Raw genomic sequence first — 25,975 nt, 5'->3', positions numbered from 1 at the left:
TATATTTTGTCAAAAAGTTACTTTAAGTTCTTTCATCTCTCATTGTTTTGATTAAATGCAGTTCCAGTAAAGTTTAGTTTAGAGATACAGCACTGAAACAGGCCCTTCGGCCCACCGAGTCTGTGCCGACCATCAACCACCCATTTATACTAATCCTACACTAATTCCATATTGCTACCACATCCCCACCTGTCCCTATATTTCCCTACCACCTACCTATACTAGGGGCAATTGCTAATCGCCAATTTACCTATCAACCTGCAAGTTTTTGGCATGTGGGAGGAAACCGGAGCACCCGGAGGAAAGCCACGCAGACACAGGGAGAACTTGCAAACTCCACACAGGCAGTACCCAGAATTGAACCCGGGTTACTGGAGCTGTGAGGCTGCGGTGCTAACCACTGCACCACTGTGCCGCCCTAAAATAAAATTAAATAATTTTTCAACCCCATAATCCCCTCCCTGATCACAGAACTTGCTTTCTGGGACTCACTAGAGGCCCAGTTACCAATTCTCCCACTAAATTACATGCTACCTTCCTTCCACATGCACAGCAAGATTTTTTTCTTCTAAGCAACACCAAAGGAAAGAGGTGTAATGGATGTGGAGCCTGTAGTTTACAAGCATTTGTAGTTGCGCTGTAAATAACTTGAATAAAGCACAACCAATTAGTTGAATTTGCTGATTTAAAGCAATGACCAGGTTTCAGTTAAACATCACAGCCATGCTCTGAACTACTATTATCAACACTAGAGGAGCTTAGTTTATATATAGATCTTTTTGCAGTCATCAGCAGTCAAGGTGAATTTTTTGGAAGAACCTATCAGTGATGACACATGCTGTAAAGTAACTTTTGTCTTTTGTTGAAACCTCAGCCAGGCTAAACTCTAACCAGGAAAGCTCAGGCAACATATTGCAACTTAAGTACTCCGTCAAGATGTAGCTTTTGTCAAAATATGCATTAGTGGAATAGTTTTATTTCTGCTGTCTGAATTTCCTGGGAAGAGGGAATTGTGCTCGTATGACAGGATGGATGTGGAAAGGATGTTTCCCCTTGTAAGGGAATCTAGAATGAGGGGTCATTATTTAAAAATGAGTCGCTGCCCATTTAAGACAGATGAGAAATTTTTTCTCAGAGGGTCGTGAGTCTTTGGAACTCTCTTCCTCAAAAGGCAGTGGAAGCAGAGCTTTTAAATATTTTTAAGGCAGAGATGGATAGATTCTTGATAAGCAAGGGGGTGAAAGGGTATCTGAGGTAGGCGGGAGTCTGGAGTTAAAGTTATTCAGATCAGCCATGATCTTGTTGAATGCAGAGCAGCCTTGAGGGACCTACTCCTGCTCCTAATTTGTATGTTCGTATGTACCTCATCAGTTGGTTCAAAGTGGATTTGGCAGAAAAACAGTTTGCATGAAAAGTGATAGTTGATCGAACGAGGTTTCAGAAACTGCTTATAAAATTGGATTGAAAAGATGAAAGCAATTTAAAAGTTTCTCATTAATAGTCATTTAAGCCAAAGTCTATTGCTGTTTAGTGACATGCTAGTTAATGCAATCTATGTTTTAAATGTTTTTATGATTGCAGAATACACTCTTAGAAACTGAAGCAGATCAAATCCGTGCATCTATTTTAGATATGGCGCACTGCATCCGTACTTTTACAGAGGAAATCTCTGACTATTCCAGAAAACTAGCTGGGATTATTCAGAAGATTGAAGGAAGAGAACAAATAATAGAAAGCAGAATTGGAATGGCTCACACGGATCATGTAAGACTAACATGTCTTCCTTTGGGACTGTCCTTAAAGATCAAGGCTATAGATTCCTCAGTATAATATTGATTGATTTTTATTTTGGTCAGCCTCGCCATTATATCCTTTAAATATTTCCCAATTTATTTTACTGAAGCACTATTAATTGTTGTCCAGTTAACTTCTTTTTGGAAAATCAGCTTATGTTCTCTAACACTTACTCTTTTGAAGTTCAATATTTCTGTTTCATGGGCCGATATGAACATTTTTGGTATAATGCAATCACTGATTCTAGATAATGATCTATGTCTATCTGGTGTAATATAGCTGGATCTTTACTGAAGATTAGATCCAGAACAGCTCTGACCATGTTGGCTGTCTGAACCAAATGAGTAAGCATAATATTTCAGTATCTAAAAGTTTTTAAAAAGCACAAAGTGGTAGCCTTTTATATTGCCTTACTGCTGTCCTGCATAATGGTGTTAGGATATGAGTTTTCTTTCATTATTACCTGCTGGTCACCCAGTGTTGGCTCGGATTTTTGGAGGCATTCTGAACCCAGGGGAAGCTTGTCTCGCTCAGCTGTCGCATACTGAAAAAATAATTTGAATTGCCATTTTTAGTCACGAGTAGTACAAGGAATTGCGGATGTGGGAGGAAAAGAAAATGGTAAATTACACAATAATAGATGTTTCTATTGAGATTTCCAATAAAAGTCAGAGAAATCCATTTTTGAGTTTTCTTGCTACCTCACTGCAGGTTTTTTTTTGTTTAGAGTTAATAATGGCTACAGTATCTTTTGCAATACCACATTAGAGCCTACAATACACCTGTTATGAATATGGTCCATATTAATGCTTTAGCATGATTTGCCCCTCTCATAGGTTCCAGGCAGTGCTGAAAATGCACGTTCCTGTGTTCGTGCATATTTTGCAGAGTTGCATGAAACTCTCTGTCGGCAGGAGGAAATGGCACTGAGCGTAGTTGATGCTCACGTGCGGGAGAAATTGATATGGCTGAGGCAACAACAAGAGGACATGACAATTCTACTGTCTCAAGTTTCAACAGCTTGTCTCCACTGTGAAAAAACATTACAACAGGTAGGTGTTGAAAACATGAACAGCATTTTGTGTATCACCTTTAATATATAACTCTTATCCAGTACGCAATTAAAACTTTCAGGATAAGATTAGTATAGTAAAACCTGTATCTCCTGCCCGCAATCTTTATGTCTCAAACATTGCAGTACAATGTCGAACAGCCATTCTCTTAGAGGAAGAATTGTACCTTTTAAAAATCACATGTTGTGATTGGCTCTCAAGCATCCTTTCAAATGTAATAGAGGATACCTTACTTACACGTCAAGCTCCGTTACTTCGCCCCTCTTATCTCTCAACTTACAGAAGCCGTGCCAGCAATTAAATTTACGTATGGCCGAAGAAAAACAAAAGAAATGCATCAATGCAGGAGGTATGATTGAATAGTAGTAATGGGACAGCTATTTGGGGGAGACAGTGGCATTATGGTAATGTCACTGAACTAGTAATCCAGAGGCTCTGACCAATGCCCTGGGGACACGGTTCAAATCCCACCACAGCAGCTGGTGGAATTTAAATTCAATTCATTAATAAAAAATTGGAATTGAAAGTTAGACTCGGTAATGGTGCCATGGCACCATCATCAATTGTCGTAAAAACCCATCTGGTTCACTCATGTCCTTTAGGGAAGGAAATCTGCCATCCTTGCCTGGTCTGGTTTACTTGTGACTCCAACCCACAACAATGTGGTTGACTCTTAACTGCCCTCTGAAATGGCTAGTAAGCAGTTGTCAAGGGAAATTAGGGATGGGGAACAAATGCTGGCTTTGCCAGCAACACCACATCCCATGAAAGAATAAAAACATTCACTTGCACTGAAGTTCAGCTGGCTGGGTAACCTTAGAAATTGTTCATTTCAGTCAATCAGCCTACATGCAGCCCTGATCGAATACAAACGTTATTTTAAGTCTGAATAAAAAATTGATAACTGCCATCTTTTCCAGAATAGTAATTTTCAAAAATCTAGATGGCTTCTTAATCTTTTAAAATGTAGTAGATATTCCTTCTAATTTAAATGGATATTATGTAACCTGTTTAATGAAAAAGGACCAAGAAAAATGAAGTAAATTTCTAATTGAAAGGAAGATTTGCATTTATATAACACCATTCACAACCTCAAGATGTCCCAAAGCATTTTGAGCCAAATGAAATACTTTTAAAGTGTAGTCACTTGTAGGCTTGTAATGCTTTTGATTGGAACACAAAGAGCTGATTTGAAAACACCAGTGACATGTACATGTCCTATTTATCCACATTTTGTTTTGTCTGTTCTCACAGCATTTGCAACCAAGAGAATGTGTGGATGACTGTTCCCTGATCTTTGCTAATGCTATTGTAAAACTGCTTGTACACACTCTCTTGCTTCCTTGTTCTCTCATCTGTTTAATATTTATTCCCTCTTCATGTCAGGGAGTGTCCCTGGAAGCCTTCCCAAGTGGCATAGATTGGAAATTCAGTTTTTCAAGAAGTGTAAATTCAAGCCATTACCTTAGTTGGGAGTGTTTTTGAAAGTCTTGATGCAGTAAGGTGCTGTATAAATGAAAGTTCACTCAATATTAATATGCAACAAAGTTAGTTGCATTATCAAAATAAAAACAGAAAACTGTGTAAAACCACAGGATGCCAGTGAGTATCTGTATGCAAAAAAAAAGTAGACATGCTATGATTTTGCATGTGTAAACTATCAGAAGATTATTTTTTGCACATTGAGTATCTTTTGTTGATTTTTCTCAGTTAATGTTACATCAACACTCAGCTCTACTGATGTTTTCACATTCCTCATACAACAAGTCATGCTACATCATGATGCTTAATTTGTTTTTAGTATTATGAAACGTAGTACTTGCACTGGTAATTGAGCTTGGTGTGCTTGAAATGTTTTCCTGGCTAGGATGATTGTCGTGTGGTAATGGCAAAACAGGAGATTACTCGTTTGCTGGAAACATTACAGAAGCAACAACAACAGTTCACAGAACTCGCTGATCACATTCAGTTGGATGCTAGTATCCCTGTCACCTTCACAAAGGTAAAGAATCTTTTCCTGATCATTCAGTGCTCCCTCTGCAGTGTAATGTGCCATATCTTCTTTCCGTCTAGTTGTTTGTATGCCAAATAAAAGTTGTCCATTTTTTGGCACACTGCTTAGTATACAGTTCTTTGACCTGAGAATCCAGTGGAAGAAAGTATAAAGAAATTACTTAATTTACTTAGCTGTTAATCATAAAATAAAACAAACAAGATGAATGTTGAATAAATGTTTTGTATATCATGTGGAACACAATAGAAATGATCTGTGATAATAAGTAGCTTTAAGAAGCACAAGCTGGTCCAGATTATAACATAGAGAACAATGTTCCCTCTCACCCACACAGCAATCAGAACTTGCTGTGCAGGGATCAAATAGGCTGCGCACAAGAAGCGGTTCCTATAAGATCTGTGCATGTGCAGCCGCGGGCCAATCTTAAAGGGACCTCAGTGTAACAAACTGGCCACGCAAGAGAAATTGGAGGGAAAGTTGGGACAAAAGAAACAAGAAAAATCAAAAATTGACTGAAGTATTGAAATGAAAGCTTAAATTAAAAAGGAAATAAACCAAAAATGGACAAAAACATCAATTTATAAGATCAATGCGTAAGATAGAGGAGGTAGTAAGTAAGCAGTGAGTTATGAGGGGGGGAAATAAACTTTTTTAGAACAAACTTCGTTTACATAGGGAGTTCTCAGTTTTTTAAAATCTCATTTTCATAAGAGACTGCCTAGTTTTCAAAATAAAAGGCGTTGATCAATGGTTAACTTTCAATGTAATATTTTTGAAACATGATCATAACTGAATTACATTTGTTTAAGTGACCTAAGAGTAAAGCAAGATTCCATTGACTGGAAATGCCACCCTGTGGGGACTGGCCCATCTCAGCTTGGCTCAGTTGGTAGCAGTTTTACCTCGAGTCAGATGGTTTCAGGTTTAAGCCCCACTTCAAGACTTGAATACTCGGAACTAGTGCAGTATGAGGGGTTACTGTATTGTCAGAGGTACCATCCTTCAAGTGAAATAGAAGCTCCATCTGTCAGTCCAGGTGGGCATTAAAGATCCCAGAACACTATTCAAAGAAGAGGAGAAAGTTCTTCTCCTTGTCCTGGTCAACATTCTTCCCTCACCCAGCACTGCCTCAAATACATTCACCATTGCTGTTGTGACATCTTGCTGCGTGCAAATTGGCTACATTTACTTGCATAACAGGTGATTAAAATTCACATCAGTTACAGCAGCATAGTGGTTATGTTACTGAACTAGTAAGTCAGAAACCTGCACCAATAACCAGACATTTGAGTTCAAATTTTACTGTGATAATTTATGAATTTGAAATCAATTAATTAAAATAAGCTAGTATCAGTAATGATGCTCATGAAGCTTATCATGAAGATTGTCATAAACCCATCTGATTCGCTATTGTCCTTTAGGGAAGGAAACCTGCCGTCCTTTCCTGGTCTGGCCTGTATATGATTCCAAACCCACAGCAATGTAGTTGACTCTTAACTGCCCTCTGAAATGGCCGAGCAAACCACTCAGTTGTACGAAACCACTACAAAAAAGTACATTAAAAATAAAACTGGATGGACCACGTGGCATCAGATTTGGACATGACTTAATCAAGTTAACCGTGTAAAATTCTCCTCGCTAACATCTGGGAACTTGTCAAAATATGGAGAGCTGTCCCACAGACTAGTCAAGCAACAACCTCATTGAATCATATCTTTCAGCCAACATCCCAGAATTCTTCATGTGCCACCAGCAGGACAGACCCACCAAAGCTGGTGGCACAGTGATATATATTGGCATCTGATCAAACATGGGCAAGGAAACTTTGATTACTACCTACTGTCCTGCCTCAGCTGTGTGTATGAAGTACTGATTCTTTGGTAGCAAGGTACAACAAATGTAATCTAGATGGAAACTTCATTGTCCATTGCCAAGTGGTAGCACCACTACTGGCTGAGCTGGCCAAGTCTTGAAGGAGAAAGCTGTCAGACTGGGCGTGCAAGCAGGTGATGAGGAAACCAACATAAGGGAGAAACCTTTTTTGCCTCATCTTCACCAATCTACCTGCCCCAGATGCATTTGTCTGTGATGGTGACCACTGCACAGTCCATTTATTGAGGAAATCCTGACTTCACACAGAGGACACACTCTTTTTCATATGTGGCACTACTACCATGCTAAATGGGATAGATTCAGAACAGGTCTGACAGCATCCATGAGGTACTATGGGCCATCAGCAGGAGAACTGTATTCCATCACTATCTCTAACCTCATGGCAAAGCATTGCCATCAAGCCAGGGGACCAGCCCTGGTTCAATGAGGAGTGTAGAAGAGCATGCAAGGGGGACCACTAATGTGTGTTATCGCACCCGCAACAATTGGGAATGTACTGCACAGGGAACACGCCGGCTGCGCGCCAGTACCGTCCCTTTAAGATGTGTGGCTGTGTGTTGGTCTTAGAAGGACCATGCAGTACGTCAAGCCAGCCGTGCACAGCAAGCAGAAATTGGAGGGAACATTGGGTGGCATACTGGTGAAGCTACAACACAGGACTACATGCATGCTAAACAGCAGAAGCAGCATGCTATAGATAGAGCTAAAAGTGATCCCACAACCAACGGATCAGATCATAGCTCTGCAGTCCTGCCACATACAGTCGTAAATGGTGGTGAAATTAAACAACTAATGGGAGGAGGAGGTTCCATGAGCATCCCCATCCTCAACAATCACTGAGCCCAGCATGAATGCAAAAAGACAAGGCTGAAGTGCTTGCAACCATCTTCAGCTGGAAGTGCAGAGTGGATGGTCCATTTGGCCTCCTCTTTTCAGAATTGGTGACTGCTTTGTCAAATTCCTCTGTTCTGTCTGCAAGTGCAACCTGAGCTCACTACCAGTTACCACTTCCCACTTCAGTTCCTGACCCTGAAAACTATTTTATGAACTTCAAACTTTAACGGTAACTCCAACTTCCTTTTATGGCAGTAGATGCTGGCAATATATAATTTTCATAGAATACGAGAATTGTTGCAGCGCAGAAGGAGGCCATTCAGTCCATCACATTCGCACCGGCTCTCCGAATGAGCTATTCGCCACCTAATACCATTCCACTGCCTTCTCCCTGTAGCCCTGCACATTCTTCCTTTTCAGATTAAGGTCCAATTTCTTTTTGACAGCCTCAATTGAACCTGCCTCCACCACACTCTCGAGTAGTGCATTCCAGACCTTAACCACCGGCTGCATGAAAAAGTTTTTCCTCATGTCACGTTTGCTTCTTTTGACAATCACTTTAAATCTGTCCCCTCTCATTCTCGATCCTTTCATGAGTTGGAACAGTTTTTTCCCGATCCACTCTGTCCAGACTCCTCATGATTTTGAATACCTCATCACACTGTAGGACAAAGTATAAATCAAGAAATAATAGGGGCTTGTAAGAAAGCTACTGCAATAATTGTGGGTGATTTTAATCCTCCTACCGATCGGACAAATCAAATTGGCAAAGATAGCCCTGAGGCGGGATAGAGGGGGATGTAAAAGGGGTGGGGGAGTTGCATTACTTGTTAAGGAGAATATCACAGCTGTACTGCGGGAGGACACCTCGGAGGGGTCGTGCAGCGAGGCAATATGGGTGGAGCTCAGGAATAGGAAGGGTGCAGTCACGATGTTGGGGGTTTTCTACAGGCCTCCCAACAGCCAGCGGGAGGTAGAGGAGCAGATATGTAGACAGATTTTGGAAAGATGTAAAGGTAACAGGGTTGTAGTGGTGGGTGATTTTAACTTCCCCTATATTGACTGGGACTCACTTAGTGCTAGGGGCTTGGATGGGGCAGAATTTGTAAGGAGCATCCAGGAGGGCTTCTTGAAACAATATGTAGATAGCCCAACTAGGGATGGTGCCGTACTGGACCTGGTATTGGGGAATGAGCCCGGCCAGGTGGTCGACGTTTCAGTAGGGGAGCATTTCGGGAACAGTGACCATAATTCCATAAGTTTTAAGGTACTTGTGGATAAGGATAAGAGTAGTCCTTGGGTGAAGGTGCTAAATTGGGGGAAGGCGAATTATAACAATATTAGGCAGGAACTGAAAAATTTAGATTGGGGGCGTCTGTTTGAGGGTAAATCAACATTTGACGTGGGAGTCTTTCAAATGTCAGTTGATTAGAATCCAGGACCAGCATGTTCCTGTGAGGAAGAAGGATAAATTTGGCAAGTTTCGGGAACTTTGGATAACGCGGGATATTGTGAGCCTAGTCAAAAAGAAAAAGGAAGCATTCGTAAGGGCTGGAAGGCTAGGAGCAGACTAATCCCTTGAGGAATATAAAGAAAGTCGGAAGGAACTTGAGCAAGGAGTCAGGAGGCTAAAAGGGGTCATGAAAAGTCATTGGCAAACAGGATTAAGGATAATCCCAAGGCTTTTTATACATATATAAAGAGCAAGAGGGTAACTAGGGAAAGGGTTGGCCCACTCAAGGACAGAGAAGGGAATCTATGTGTGGAGCCAGAGGAAATGGGCGAGGTACTAAATGAGTACTTTTTATCAGTATTCACCAAAGAGAAGGACTTGGTGGATGATGAGTCTAGGGAAGGGAGTGTAGATAGTCTGGGTCATGTCGTTATCAAAAAGTTGGGTGTCTTGCAAAGCATTAAGGTAGATAAGTCCCCAGGGCCTGATGGGATCTAGCCCAGAATACTAAGGGAGGCAAGGGAAGAAATTGCTGGGGCCTTGACAGAAATCTTTGCATCCTCATTGGCTACAGGTGAGGTCCCAGAGGACTGGAGAATAGCCAATGTTGTCCCTTTGTTTAAGAAGGGTAGCAAGGATAATCCAGGAAATTATAGGCCGGTGAGCCTTACGTCAGTGGTAGGGAAATTATTATAGAGGATTCTTCGGGACAGGATTTACTCCCATTTGGAAACAAACAAGCTTATTAGCGAGAGGCAGCATGGTTTTGTGAAGGGGAGGTCGTGTCTCACTAATTTGATTGAGTTTTTTGAGGAAGTGACAAAGATGATTGATGAAGGAAGGGCAGTGGATGTTATCTATATGGACTTCAGTAAAGCCTTTGACAAGGTCCCTCATGGCAGACTGGTACAAAAGGTGAAGTCACACGGGATCAGAGGTGAGAAGTATGCAGTAAATGGCAGAACCCTTAGGAGTATTGACAGGCAGAGAGATCTGGGCGTATAGGTCCACAGGTCACTGAAAATGGCAACGCAGGTGGATAAGGTAGTCAAGAAGGCATACGACATGCTTGCCTTCATCGGTCGGGGCATAGAGTATAAAAATTGGCAAGTCATGCTGCAGCTGTACAGAACTTTAGTCAGGCCGCACTTAGAATATTGCGTGCAATTCTGGTCGCCACACTACCAGAAGGACATGGAGGCTTTGGAGAGGGTACAGAAGAGGTTTACCAGGATGTTGCCTGGTCTGGAGGGCATTAGCTATGCGGAGAGGTTGGATAAACTCGGATTGTTTTCACTGGAACGGTGGAGGGGCGACATGATAGAGGTTTACAAAGTTATGAGCGGCATGGACAGAGTGGATAGTCAGAAGCTTTTTCCCAGGGTGGAAGAGTCAGTTACTAGGGGACATAGGTTTAAGGTGAGAGGGGAAAAGTTTAGAGGGGATGTGCGGGCAAGTTCTTTACACAGAGGGTGGTGAGTGCCTGGAACTTGCTGCCGGGGGAGATGGTGGAAGCAGGTACGATAATGACGTTTAAGAGGCATCTTGACAAATACATGAATAGGATGGGAATAGAGGGATACGGTCCCCTGAAGTGCAGAAGGTGTTAGTTTAGGCAGGCATCAAGATCGGCGCAGGCTTGGAGGGCCGAATGGCCTGTTCCTGTGCTGTACTGTTCTTTGTTCTTTGATGAGTTCCTAGAGTGTATTCAGGACCATTTCTTAGAACAAAACATTTTGGAACCAACCAAGGAACTGACTATTTTAGACCAGGTCATGTGTAATGAGATAGGATTAATTAACAATCTCATAGTGAAGGATATTCGAGGTAAGAGTGATTATGACATGATAGAATTTCACATTCAGTTTGAGGGTGAGAAACGTGGGTCTGAAACTAGTGTCTGAAACTTAAAGGCAGTTGCAGAGAATGAAGACAGAGTTGGCTACAGTGGACTGGGAAAATAGGTTAAAAGGTAAGGTAGTAGATAAGCAGTGGCAGACATTTGAGAGGATATTACCTAACTCTCAACAAAGGTGTATACCATCGATAAAGAAAGGCACTATGAGAAGGATGCACCATCCATGGCTAACTAAGGAAGTTAAGGATGGTGTCAGATTGAAAGAAAAGGCATACAATTCTGCAAAGATTACTGCTCGGCCAGAAGAGCATGAAAATTTTAGAAACCAGTGAAGGATGACTTAAAAAAAAAAAGGAGGAATTAGAATGAGAGTAAACTAGTAAGAAATATTAAAAGCAGACAGTAAGAGCTTCTACAAGTATATGTAAAGGAAAAGATTAGCTAAAATAAACATTGGTCCCTTAAAGGTTGAGACTGGGAAACTAATGGGAAACAAGGAAGTGGCGGAGACTTTGAACAAGTATTTTGCATCTCTCCATGAAAGAAGACACAAAAAAATCCCAATAGTAGAAAATCAAGGAGAAAAAGGGAGGGAGCAAGTTAAAACACTCACTATCACTAGAGGAAAAAGTACCAGGAAAAAGAATGGAACTGAAAGGCCTGGACCTGATGGTCTGCATCCTAGGGTCTTAAAAGAAGTGGCTACAGAGATAGTGGATGGTTGTAATCTTCCAAAATTCCCTAGATCCTAGAAAGGTCCTAGCAGATTGAAAAACTTCAAATGTAACACCTCTATTCAAGAAAGGAGGGAGGTCGAAAGCAAACTATAGGTCAGTTAGCCTAACATCCGTCATTGGAAAAATGCTGGAATCCATTAAGGAATTAGTAGCAGGACATTTAGAAAATATCAGTGTAATCAGGCAGAGTCAACATGGTTATGTGAAAGGAAAATTGTGTTTGACAAATTTATTAGCATTCTTTTGAGGATGTGACGAGCAGGTTGGATAAAAGGGGACCAGTAGATGTATTTGGATTTCCAAAAGGCATTTGATAAGGTCCCACATAAAAGGTACGATACAAGATAAGAGCTCATGCTGTTGGGGGCGATATATTAGCATGGATAGAGGATTGGCTAACTAACAGGAAACACAGTTGGGATAAATCAGTCATTTTCAAGTTGGCAAATTGTAACTAGTTCCATTTGTTTTCCTGGTACTTTTTCCTCTAGTGATATTGAGTGTTTTAACTTCCTCCCTTTTTTTTCCTTGATTTTCTACTGTTGAGATTTTTTTGTCTTTCATGAAGAGAGATGCAAAATACTTGTTCAAAGTCTCCGCCATTTCCTTGTTTCCCATTAGTTTCCCAGTCTCAACCTCTAAGGGACCAATGTTTACTTTAGCTACTCTTTTCCTTTACATATACTTGTAGAAGCTCTTACTGTCTATTTTTAGTATTTCTTACTAGTTTACTCTCATTCTAATTCCTCTTTTTTTCCCCACAGGGATCAGTGCTGGGGCCTCAACTATTTACAATCTATATTAATGACTTGGATGAAGGGACTGAGTGTATCGTAGCCAAATCTGAGATGATACAAAGATGGGTAGGAAAGCAAGTTATGAGGAACATGCACAGTTTGCAAAGGGATATAGATGGGTTATGAGAGTGGGCAAAAATTTGGCAGATGGAGTATAATGTGGGAAAATGTGAGGTTGTTCACTTCAGTGGGAAGAATAAAAAAAAATTATTTAACTGGAGAGGCAATACAGAATGCTGCAGTACAGAGGGGCCTGGGTGTCCTTGTACATGAATCACAAAAAGTTTCGCTTGCAGATACAGCAAGTAATTAGGAAGGCAAGTGGAGTGTTGGCATTTATTGCAAGGAGGAGAGAGAATAAAAGTAGGAAAATCTTGCTACAACTGTACAGGGCATTGGTGAGACCACTTCTAGAGCACTGTGTATAGTTTTGGTATCCATGCTTAAGGAGGGATATACTTGCATTGGAAGCGGTTCAGAGAAGGTTTACTAAGCTGATTCCTGGGATGAAGAGGTTGCCTTATGAGGAAAGGTTGGGCCTATACTCAATAGAGTTTAGAAGAATGAGAGGTGATCTTACGGAGACATGTAAGATTCTGAGGGGACTTGACTGGGTAGATGCTGAGAGGATGTTTCCGCTCAGGGAGGAATCTAGAACTTGGGGACGCAGTTTCAAAATAAGGGGTGTCTCATTTAAGATGGAGATGAGGAGGAATTTCTTTCCCCAAAGAGCAGTGGAGGCTGAGTCACCAAATATATTCAAGGCTTTCCTGCCTGCCCACCCATAACCCTTCACTCCCTTTACAAGGGAGTCAAGGGTTATGGGTGGGCAGGCAGGAAAGTGAAGTTAATGCCACTATCAAATCAGCTATGATCTTATTGAATGGCAGAGCAGACTTGAGGGGCCAAATGGCCTACTCCTCCTATTTCTTATTGTTACAACCGATTGCTCCAGTCAAAGCCCCCAATCAAAATATACGATTCTGATTGTGGTGGGAGAGAGGCACTGATAATTCAATTCTGTTGCTCCACAGATCGCCTAACATATCATTTAAAACTTTCCAAATTAAAGAAAGACCCAGACAAATTGTACCATCTATTAACCCCCGAATGAGGCTAACCAAACCAGGTGTCTTTAAATCAACAAATTAACTCTTTAATTAGAAGAACTAAATTCTTAAACACTATGAAGATATAAACAACATTTAAAATAGAACAAATTAGAGTCCTTGCAAATTTACAGTCCAATGTTGCTTGAAGTCCTCACAGAATGTTGCTTTCCTTCTCCAGCGAATTTTAACGATTAACGACTTGCAAATACTTTCAATGGAATTAAGCTGACTTTAGAGTTTTTGAGGGATAAAAGATTGTCACAGTCTAACTTCCCTTCCTTCAATTTAAATTACCAGAGAGCGCTGTTTTGCCTTGACTTTTTCTTAGAATTTTGAGAGATAATAATAAACAGACAAAAATTCCTATTCCTTCAGTTTAAATGGGTGAGAGCTCTTTTTCAAGTGTGCTAATCATCACAGCTGTGTCCTCTGTGTCTCTATCTGTTAGAATAAACTGTCTTCAACTAAAATGCCTGTTCAAAACTGAATTGTAACAAATGTATCGCATGAGACTCACTCCCACTGGCTGTTTCCATGGTATCGAGAATGCATCCTTTGAATCGCAGTCTTCAAATGGCTGTTTCTAAGGCAACAAAAATGCACCTTCCTATAATTTCTAAGGCTTGCTGGCTCCTAAAGCAATACTGATCCCTTGCAAGCCTTAAAGGCAAACCGCGTATTCCGAAAAAAAACCACAGGACCATGACACTTATGTTCTTATTTCGGGAGGCATTGGGGTGAAAGGAGGGAGAGGGATCTTTCATTGGAACTGTGCTGCTGACACTGGCTGCAACTTTTATGTTTGCCTGTTTTTTTTTTCTCTATTAACGCTACTGTATTCAATTCCACTTTTTTCCATAGAAACAGGAGTAAGCCATTTGGTTCCTCAAGCTTGTTCCACTGTTCAGTTTTATATCATGACTGATCTGTACCTCAACTCCATTTACCTGCCTGTGCTCCATAACGCTTGCTAGCTTTACTGAACAAAAATCTAACTCTGTCTTGAAAATTTCAATTGACCCATCATTCACAGCTTTTTGAGGGAGGGAGTTCCAGTTTTCACTATCTTTTGTATGAAAAGTGCCTCCTGATTTCACTCCTAAATGAGAACTGAACACACTACTCCAGATGGAGGTCTGAATGTAATACTGAAGCATAACTTTCTCACTTGTACATTTCAAATTCCATGAGATAAAGGCCAACATTCCCTTTAGACTTTTTAATTATTTTTGTGCTTGTGCCTAATCTGTAATGTGTACACATGGACACCTAAATTTCTTTACTCCTTCGCAGCTGTAGTCTCTCGTCATTAAGAAAATTATTCAGATTTGACTTTTTATGGATCCAAAATAGATGATCACACACTTTCCCACATTGAACTGAATCTGCTATAGTTTGACCCAATCACTCAATCTGTGTCTATATTCCTTTTCCCATTTACACAGTTTAATATGTTTCCTAATTTACTAAAATCTGGAAACTTAGATATACAATTTTATATTTCTTTATCCAAGTCATTAATATGTGTGGTGAGAAGCTGTGGCTCAGAACAAATCCCTGGAGAATGCCATTGTCACATCCCACCAGTCAGACGCAATCCCTTTATTCCTGCTGTCTGCCTCCTCCTTCCCAACCAATTGCCAACTCATCACGAGTTAATCTCCAATTTTGTGTGTTTTCATTTTTGCTAATAAAATATTTTGTGAAACCTTATTCAGTATCGTTTGGAAGACTGCCTGGATCACATCCATGTACACTCCCCTATTCACCACACTAGTGACCTCCACCAGTGCCTCAGCCATTCATTTGTACTTCTAATGCATTAATGTTATTCTGCTTTTCCCCATCATCTCATGTTAATATAGTAGTTAATCACCTCCTGTTTTCCTTCTAAGTATTTTACAAGTTATTCAGAAACAACAAAGGTACACCCAGCCCAGTCGACCTTGCAAAGTCCTCCTCACTTAACATCTGGGGATTTGTGTCAAAATTGGAATAACTGTTCCACAGACGAGTCAAGCAACAGCCTGACATAGTCTAATTCATTGAAGAAGGGTCACTGACCTGAAACATTAACTCTGCTTCTCTCTCCACAGATGCTGCCAAACCTGCTGAGTATTTCCAGCGTTTCTTGTTTTTGTTTCAGATTTTCAGCATCCACAGTATTTTGCTTTCATTCATTCAAGCATGCCTTACGGCCAATGTCCCAGACTCCTCCATCAACATTCCTGGGTATGCCCTGTCTCACAAGCAGGACAGAACCATCAGAGGTGCTGGCACAGTTGGTATACAGTCAGGAGGGACTGTCCCTGAGAGTCCTCAACATTGACTCCGGAGCTGATTAAGTTTCATGGCATCAGGTCAAACATGGGCAAGGAAACCTCCTGCTGATTACCACCAACTGCCTTTCCTCAGCTGATGAATCAGTACTGCTCCATGTTGAGCATCACTTGGAAGAAGCACTAAGGGTAGCCACGACACAGAATGTACTCTGGGTAGTGGACTTCAATGTCCATCACCAAGAGTGACTTGGCAGCACCACTATTGACCGAGCTGGCTGAGTCCTGAAGGACATAGGTGCCAGACTGGGACTGCAGCACGTGGAGAAAATCAACAAGGGGGAAAATCCCACAACTTCGTCAACACCAATCTACCTGTTGCAGATGCATCTGCCCATGACAATATGGAGTGACCATTGCATAGTCCTGGTGGAGATAATGTTGCACCTTCACACTGAGGATACCCTCCATCGTGTTGTGTGGCATTACTGCCATGCTAAATGGGATGGACTCAGAACAGATCCAGCAGCTCAAAACAGGACCATCAGCAGCGGCAGAATTATATTCAACTACAGTCTGTAACCTCTTGGGTCGACATTTCCCTCACTCTACCATTACCAGAGGTGATGGCACAATAGTATCCGGGAAGAGTTGCTCTGAGAATTCTCAACATTGACTTGGGACTCCATGAAGTCTCATTGGATCAGGTCAAACCTAGGCAGGGAAACCTCCTGCTGATTATTACCTACTGCCCATTTCCCCCCCCCCCCCCCCTTCAGCTGATGAATCAGTACTCCTCCATGTTGAACACCACTTGGAAGAAGCACTGAGGGTGGCAAGGCACACAATGTACTCTGAGTGGGGGACTTCAATGTCCATCACCAAGAGTGGCTTGATAGCACCGTTACTGACTAAGCTGGTCAAGTCCTAAAGCACATAGCTGCTAGACTGGTCTGTGGCAGGGGATGAGGGAGCCAACAATCTACTTGTTGCAGATGCATCTGTTGATGACAGTATTGGTAGGAGGGACCACTGCACTGTCCTTGTTGAGATAAAGTCCCGTCTTCACATTAAGGATACCCTCCATCGTGTTGTGTGGCACTCCCACCGTGCTAAATGGGATAGATTTCAAACAGATCTAGCAACTCAAAACTGGGCATCCATGAGGTGCTGTGGACCATCAGCAGCAACAGAATTGTATTCAACCGCAAGCTGTAGCGTCATGGTCCAGCATATCCCCCACTTTGCCATTACCATCAAGCTGGGGGATCAATCCTGGTTCAATAAAGAGTGCAGGAGGGCATGCCAGGAGCAGTATCAGGCATACCTAGAAATGAGGTGTCAGCCTGGCCAAGCTACAACACAGGACTATTTGCATGCCCAACAGCAGAAGCGGCATGTGATGGACAGAGCTAAGCGATCCCACAACCAACGGATCAAATCTAAGCTCTGCAGTCCTACCACATCCAGTCGTGAATGGTGGTAGACAATTAAACAACTAATTGGAGGAGGAGGCTCCACAAATATCCCCATCCTCAATGATGGGGGAGCACAGCACAGCAGTGCAAAAGAAAAGGCTGAAGCATTTGCAAACATCTTCACCCAGAAGTGCTGAGTGGATGATCCATCTCGACATCCTGAGGGCCCCAGCATCATAGATGCCAGTCTTCAGCCAATCCGATTCACTCCTTGTGATATCAAGAAACGATTAAAAGCAATGGATACTGCAAAGGCCATGGGCCCTGACAAAATTCCGGCAATAGTACTGAGGACTTGTGCTACAGAACTAGTTACGCCCCTAGCCAAGCTGTTCCAGTACAGCTACAAGACTGGCATCTACCTGACAATGTGGAAAATTGTCCAGGTCTGTCCTGTGCACAAAAAGCAGGATAAATCCAACCTGGCCAATTAGCACCCTGTCAGTCGACTGTCAATTATCGGAAAAGTGATGGAAGGTGTCATTGACAGTTCTGTCAAGCAGCACTTCCTCAGCAATAGCCTGCTCACTGATACTTAGTTTGGGTTCCTCCAGGGCCACTCAGCTCCTGACCTCAATACAGCCTTGGTCCAAACATAGATAAAAGAGCTGAACTCGAGAGGTGAGGTGAGAGTGACTGTCCTTGACATCAAGGCAGCATTTGACCGAGTGTGACATCAGTGACTCCAGTTTGCTAGAGCTCGATGGGAATTAGGGGAAAACTCTTTGCTGGTTGGCATCGTACCTAGCGCAAATGGAGATGGTTGTGGTTGTTGGTTAATCATCTCAGGAGTTCCTCTCGGTAGTGTCCTAGGCCCAACCAGCTTCAGTTGCTTCGTCAATGACCTTCCCTGCATCATAAGCTCAAAAGTGGGGATGTTCGCTGATTGCGCAATGTTCAGCACCATTCGCGACTCCTCAGATACTGAAGCAGTTTGTGCCCATATGCAGTGAGACCTGGACAACATTCAGGCTTTCCCTGATCTGTGACAAGTTACATTCACATTACTCAAGTGCCAGACAATGACCATTTCCAACAAGAATTTAACCATCTCCTATTGACATTCAGCAACATTCTGGGGTTACCATTGGCCAGAAACTGAACTGGACCAGCCAGATAAATACTGTAGCTACAAGAGCAGGTCAGAGGCTGAGAATTCTGCAGCGAGTTACTCTCCTCCTGACTCCCCAAAGTCTGTTCACCATCTCTACAAGGCACAAGTCAAGGCGTGCGATCAAATACTCTCCACTTGCCTGGACGAGTGTGTCTCCAACAACACTGAAGAAGCTGGATGCTATCCAAGACAAAGCAGCCCGCTTGATCGGCACCTTATCCACCACTTTAAACATTCACTCCCTCCACCACCGACGCACAGTGGCATCAGTTTATACCATCTACAAGATGCACTGTAGCAACTCGCCAACACTCTTTTTTGACAGCATCTTTCAAACCCGCAATCTCTACCACCTAGAAAACAAGGGCAGCAGACGCATGGAAACACCACCACCTGCAAGTTCCCCACCAAATCACGCACCATCCTGACTTGGAAATATATTGCTATTCCTTCACTTTTGCTGGATCAAAATCCTGGAACTACTCCCGAACAGCACTGCGGGTATGGCTACACCACGTGGACTGCAGCAGCTCAATAAGGCAGCTTACCACCATCTCTCAAAGGCAATTGGGGATTAACAATAAATGCTGGCCTTGCCAGCCCAAGTACAAATTTAAAAAATCTACCTCCTGTTTTTTTTCCCTCCTTGCCCCCTTCCCATCTTTTCTTTTTAAATGTTCATCTATAATTTTTCACAGTTCTAGTGAAGGGTCTACACTTGAAGCATGAACTTGCTTGTTCCCTCCACAGATGCTGACTGACCAGCATTTTTCTTCTGGTAACAAATATGAAATTGAATTATTATGGTGGCAAACAATTAAAGTAGATATATATTCAAATATTTGTTTAGCTTTTTAAAAAAAAAAATGTGATCTATTTGGTAGCAAGTTTCAATAAAAGTCTGGAAATAATATAACTTCTAGGTGGTGTAAAGTCTTATCAAAAAGGCAAATTGACTTTGGAATTGAAATGTTAGTACATTTTAAGGAAGCGAAGATGAATTCAAATTGCATTTTTCCCTCAATAGGATAACCGTGTTCATATTGGGCCCAAAATGGAGATACGTGTAGTCACTTTAGGACTGGATGGAGCAGGCAAAACAACCATTCTTTTCAAACTGAAGCAGGATGAGTTTATGCAGCCTATTCCTACTATAGGTAATTTACATTTGGCTCAAAGTGCTGATCATTACTTTATTTTTAACAGTAAGTGTTCACATGTTGTATCTTTTAGATTCATTAGTTTATTTTCTTAGAGCAGAAAACTACATTTGCATCAACTATAAAACAATATAAATTAATTATAAAATTTTGATCAGGTCCCATCAGAGAAAATGCTGAGTTCAGAGCTATTGAGTATTATAATACCCACTTGATATTGTGTTAACGTCTATCTGGCTCCTAACATCCACAGCAGTTGAATAGCAAGGTTTCTCTTTCTTTCTCTGTCTGTCTCTCTCTCTACTGCCCTCTCTCTTTGTCTTTTTTTGTGTCTTTTTTCAGTTATTTTTCCAACCCAGTGTCTTCCAAATTAAAGCATGAGTTTCAATTTATGATTTTAGTTCAGGGAAGGCTTTACATATGTGTGAGCATTGTCATATGAAAATGTTAAATTAATACTTTCTCCCCTTCTGTTGCAGGCTTTAATGTAGAAACTGTAGAATACAAAAACCTAAAATTTACCATTTGGGATGTAGGAGGCAAACATAAACTGAGGCCACTTTGGAAGCATTATTATCTCAACACACAAGGTAAGACTATATCAGTTAGTGTGAACACTTAGATTCTTTGGCATCCATCTTGGTGATTGTGCTTTTGTGGAGTGCTGGCACTAACTGTGTCCTGCTTGTTGTACGATGTAGTATCCTACTTAATTTTATTTCCCCATAATTGCTCTGTATGGATTTCTATTCCTTTATTAGATTACTGCATTGTGGGTGGGTTTTTTGATGGCGTTTGTAATGAAAATCTTTAAATTAAAAAAAAAAGGACTTTGGCTCAGATTTTGCATTCAAAGGTGAAGGAAAGGTGCTCACTGTTCATTGTGCTTACAGCTGCCCACAGCCTTTTTGTGGGCTTTTGAGCTGCAACTTAGATCTTTTTCAGCATAGTGTGCTCTGCAAGGGAATCTGTGTCATGTGTAAGCAGGGCAAACAACAGCATGTCTCAATGAATCAGTTTGAAGAATCTTCACTGAGACATGCAGAATCTAAACCAGGAAGTATGGAATAGAATATGTAATTCAATGTAAAATCTTGTACAGAAAGTGAAATTAGGGAAAAATGGCATTGAGAAAGATAAAAGATAAGTAAAAAAAAAAATATATATATATTAAATATACAACAATATTTAATTTCTGAAGGAATGAGACTCCACACTCGTCAAATTAAATTTGCAGGGCCAGAGAGGTTATTTGGTAGTAATTAAAACTTAACATGCCGTTAAAAATTCATTTACACCCAAATGCACCAGCCCTAACTTTTTCTAGCCTGTTTAATGGGTAAGTACAGCAACTTCATACCCTTCATGTGTTTGAATGCTGAATCTCTCGACAAGTTACTGGTGTAGCGAAGCTTGTGGACGTGCAGAAGAACTCTGGCAGCAACCTACGGATTTTCACGTTTTAATTACGTGTGTGAACGTTGGAAATGCTGTATATGGTGAGTGCTGATAGCCTCACTGTTGCGATCAAATGAGAGGTCAATAGCTCACCGCACAGTCAAGGAAAATGCTGGGGCCCTTCTCTGGCAACTACTCTGCCTCCCTGACCCCTCTCGGGGTCTCTAAAATTACTACCATCTTTTCCCCCGCCAGATCATTACCCGGGAGCAAGTCGACCCCGTCCATCTGTAAAGTAGGGACAATCCCCATGCTTACCGGTCCTGAAACAAAGTCGCACTCCAGATGCACCCAATATAAAGGTATGGGCATATACCGCCCTTCAATACCATTTACTAACACCCTAGCATTCAGTGCACTCTCTGGGGGAAAGTTCATGCCTTTTCTCAGCAGAAGGGATTGGGTGTCCCCTGTATTCCTAAGTATGACTGTGGGCTTGCTGCCCTCTCTCGAGGGGTATGGGGTCCCTTTTTCCTTGGGACACAAAATCCTGTTAACACTCAGGGATTTTGTTTTGTTTTCCCACACTCTCAGCAGTAGGTTTATTGGGTCTTACTGCCACAGTTAAAGCCACAGCCTGGTCTGGTCTGTGCTTTCCATCAGGGCTTCTTTTCCTGCACTGCTCTAGTGTGCCCTGATTAATCCTACAGGTTTTCCCCATAACTTCCAGCAGTCAGCTTGAAGGTGACCTGCCTTGTTACAGTGGAAACACACACGCCTCCGGGGCGTCACTCCTGTCTGCGGAGAGCACCCTGTGTGTTTAGCTTTCCCTTCTCGCCTTTGGCTGTTCAGGCTGCTATCACCTTCCCACCTTTTATCCTTATCGGGTTTTTGGAGGTGACTAGGAAAGGGTTTCCCTTGGGTAAGGGCTTGCGTACAAGCGTAAATTCATCAGCCAGGGTTTCTGCATGCCTGGCTGTTGGAATCTTTTGTTCCTCTACAGGGGTTTTAATGGAAGGGGGAAGTGAGTTTTGGAACTCCTTGAGAAGGATCACCTCTCTGAGGTTTTCATATGTGGGCTGTATCTTGAGTGCCCTGCCAATTGGTCAAAGGTGAGTTGCTTAACTCTTTTAAAACCCAAGATAAGTTTGTTTAGGCTGCTTTCGGAGGGTTTGGAATTATTGGCCGTACGTCTCCAGTACCAGCTCATGTGTTCAGGATAGCATAGACATCTCATAGTTTGATGAATTCTCATCAGGCAACAGTCAGTAAACCTCATGGGATTTTCCTGTTACTTTGCTTTGCAATAACAGGGTCCAGCTGTCTTGCAAGCTTTTCAAAAGAGACGGATAATTCTTCCACATCCCCCTCATTGAACTTTGGGATCAACTGGGAGAACTTTAAGAGCTCAGCACTCAGTCCTGAGCTTTGAGTAGTTCCTTCACTGGGTGCAGTGAGTCTCCCCCCTAGTTAATTCGAGTTGCTTTAACCCCCTTTGGAAAGCTCTTTTTCCCTTTCCTGAGACACACTTCCCTTTTCTTCCTTCCTTCCCTTTTCTTCCCTCCTTCCCTTTTCTTCCTTCCTTTCCTTTCCTTTTCCTCCTTTCCTTCCTTTCCTTTTCCTCCTTTCCTTTCCTTTTCCTCCTTTCCTTTTCCTCCTTTCCCTCCTTTCCTTTTCCTCCTTTCCTTCCTTTCCTTTTCCTCCTTTCCTTCCTCTCCCTCCTTTCTTTTCCTCCTTTCCTTCCTTTCCTTTTCCTCCTTTCTTTTCCTTCCTTTCCTTTTCCTTCCTTTCCTTTTCCTTCCTTTCCTTTTCCTTCCTTTCCTTTTCCTTCCTTTCCTTTTCCTTCCTTTTCTTTTCCTTCCTTTTCTTTTCCTTCCTTTTCTTTTCCTTCCTTTTCTTTTCCTTCCTTTTCTTTTCCTTCCTTTTCTTTTCCTTCCTTTTCTTTTCCTCCTTTCCTTTTCCTCCTTTCCTTCCTCTCCCTCCTTTCTTTTCCTCCTTTCCTTCCTTTCCTTTTCTTTTCCTTCCTTTTCTTTTCCTTCCTTTTCTTTTCCTTCCTTTTCTTTTCCTTCCTTTTCTTTTCCTTCCTTTTCTTTTCCTCCTTTCCTTTTCCTCCTTTCCTTTTCCTCCTTTCCTTCCTCTCCCTCCTTTCTTTTCCTCCTTTCCTTCCTTTCCTTTTCCTCCTTTCTTTTCCTCCTATCCTTTTCCTCCTTTCCTTCCTTTTCCTCCTTGCTATTCCTTCTTTCTCCTTTCCTTCCTTCTCTCTTGATCTCTCTCCTTCCTTCTCTCTCTCTCGATCTATTTCTCCTTCCTTCTCTCTCTCTCGATCTATTTCTCCTTCCTTCTCTCTCTCTCGATCTATTTCTCCTTCCTTCTCTCTCTCTCGATCTATTTCTCCTTCCTTCTCTCTCTCTTGGAATTCTAATTCTAGTCTCTGTTCTAGCTGTATCTAAGCTAATACTACCCTGTCTATTTCCGACTCTAAACCTATTTCCGAGTGCAAAATGGTTGATCACATAAGATCATAAGAACTAGGAGCAGGAGTAGGCCGTCCGGCCCCTCGAGCCTGCTCCACCATTCAATAAGATAATGGCTGATCTTTTCGTGGACTCAGATCCACTTACCCGCGCTCTCACCGTATCCCTTAATTCCTTTATTGTTCAAAAAGATATCTACCTTAGCTTTAAAAATGTTTACTGAAGAAGCGTCAACTACTTCACTGGGCAAGGAATTCCATAGATTAACAACCCTCTGGGTGAAGAAGTTCCTTCTTAATTCAGTCCTAAATCTGCTCCCTCTAATCTTGAGGCTATGCCCTCTTGTCCTAGCTTCACCTGCCAGTGGAAACATCCTCTCTACTTGTATCTTATCTATTCCCTTCATAATTTTATATGTTTCTATAAGATCCCCCCCTCATTCTTCTGAATTCCAATGAATATAATCCCAATCTACTCAGTCTCTCCTCATAAGCCAACCCCCTCAATTCCGGAATCAACCTAGTGAACCTCCTCCGCACCCTCTCCAGTGCCAGTACATCCTTTCTCAAGTAAGGAGACCAAAACTGCACACAGTACTCCAGGTGCGGCCTCACCAGTACCTTATACAGCTGCAACATAACCTCTCTGCTTTTAAACTCAATCCCTTTAGCAATGAAGGACAAAATTCCATTTGCCTTCCTAATTACTTGCTGTACCTGCAGACCAACCTTCTGCGATTCATGCACAAGGACACCCAGGTCCCTCTGCATAGCAGCATGCTGCAACATTTTACCATTCAAGTAATAATCCTTTTTACTGTTACTCCTACCGAAATGAATGATTTCACATTTATTAACATTGTATTCCATCTGCCAGACCTTTGCCCACTCACTCAATGTATCTATGTTCCTCTGCAAAGTTTCACAGTCATCTGCACACTGTTTTAGGATTTTAGGTTTCCTAGCTTTTGGACGGATAGTTATCCCTAACTGCCCAGCTATATTCCTCAACTCTTCGATAGATAGGGCTTTTAACCTGTCCCAAGTTACATCACTCTGGTTCAGGATGGTACTGGACTCTAATGTGGACATTTTAGTACTCTAGCACTGAAAACCACAAGAAAACCTGGATTGTAGTTTTTAATTTTTTCTAGGGATCAGTTTGGTTTCCCACTTTCAATTTCTCATTTGTGTTGGTTTTGATCCCAGACGCGAGCCCACAAATTTCTGTTATGATCAGGTAAGAAGGGATCGAAAGGCTCCCCTCTTGTCCCTCTCCTTGTTTAACTGCAGCAATGTTTATTTCTTCTAAACAGTGAATGTGCTGACCAATTCAGTGAGTGTTTAATCCTTTTTATGTGCTATGATCATAAAAGAACCAATGGGACAGGTTTTCTTGAGTTGAAACAAGAAAGATTAGTTTGTGTACTTAAAATCAAAACCCAATCCAAGTAAAAATAATAAACTATGCTCCAACTTTCACACGAGAATCTCACACACGCAACTAGGTTACAGAGTGAGGAAAGATAGTTTGGTTGGATTAGAGTCCAGAACAAATAAAATAGTATACAGTCTGTGGAGTCTGGTAGTTCACGTGTCTTCCAGTTGAATTCGTGGTCCTGAAGTTCCTGGCTAGTAGAGTTGGCCACCTGGTTCAGGGTTTCCTTAGAGACAGTGATGTAGATGGCTTTCACCCTGGAGCCTCTGTCGCAGTGATAGACATGGATGTCTTGCAGTCTGCAGACAGGGTTCAAAACTTACAGTATTATCTGGAGAAAGAAAGACACAACCCCACAGGGCCCTGCACTGATTGTTCAAAAGAAACTCCCAAGTTTTCACACAGACTGGGGAGACTGTCACATGATTATCTTTGTATTCTCTTTTTTTTTACTTTAATGAGATCCAAGTCTAAGAATCCCAAACTTTCTTAGGTCTTACTGTTTCAATGTTTATCCCCCTGAAGGTTTGAGTCCACTAATGTGAATGTACCAAGATGGCTTTGAATGTCTTGCTAACGAGGGTGATACCAGATAATTCATTCAACTGCCCAAGCCATTGTTCTGGATGAGGCTTTGTTCAGACAAGTGTCTCTACCTTGATACTTTGCAATTTGAGGTATTACAGTGCAAATTGCCGTGGCCATCTTAGCTGTTGTCTTTTTAAAAGTTGAATTTAGGATTCCAGCTTTCCTTTTAAAAGTTTAATGCAGGGTTCCAACTGATGAATTAAAACCATCATTCAGTACAGTATGTTTGTCTTTATGACACTCATCCTTATTCCTATCACTAAATCCAGTCTTTATCTCATACAAAATATCTTTACTACTTAAATAGGACAGGAAGCACTTATAATGGATTGTCTAGTTTAGCTAGCTATTCAATGGCCTCCTGAGATGCCGAGTGGAGAAAAGAGGAGCCTTTTCAGATCTTCGTGGGAAAGTTGATGTGATGTGTTTCTTAGTTTGGGAATCATGGCCACAATCACACTTCGGATAGTCAGTCATGTTCC

At 41.8% G+C, this 25,975-nt stretch overlaps 1 protein-coding gene across 2 annotated transcripts in view; it reads left to right on the top strand.

The window, feature by feature from the left end:
- trim23 (tripartite motif containing 23) overlaps nucleotides 1-25,975 on the top strand; it is a 55,334-nt gene that overhangs the window by 22,448 nt on the left and 6,911 nt on the right. For both annotated transcript variants that reach the window (XM_068034230.1, XM_068034221.1), the window contains exons 5-9: nucleotides 1,582-1,764; nucleotides 2,631-2,846; nucleotides 4,735-4,869; nucleotides 19,464-19,593; nucleotides 20,076-20,186. In XM_068034230.1, the coding sequence (XP_067890331.1) occupies nucleotides 1,582-1,764; nucleotides 2,631-2,846; nucleotides 4,735-4,869; nucleotides 19,464-19,593; nucleotides 20,076-20,186 (775 nt within the window). The remainder of the gene's footprint in view (nucleotides 1-1,581; nucleotides 1,765-2,630; nucleotides 2,847-4,734; nucleotides 4,870-19,463; nucleotides 19,594-20,075; nucleotides 20,187-25,975) is intronic.

The sequence above is a fragment of the Heterodontus francisci genome, chromosome 1 (assembly GCF_036365525.1).
Source record: "Heterodontus francisci isolate sHetFra1 chromosome 1, sHetFra1.hap1, whole genome shotgun sequence".
Lineage (NCBI taxonomy): Eukaryota > Metazoa > Chordata > Chondrichthyes > Heterodontiformes > Heterodontidae > Heterodontus > Heterodontus francisci.
Note: the sequence above shows the minus strand (reverse complement) of the source record. Positions and strands in the feature narration are given on the sequence as shown.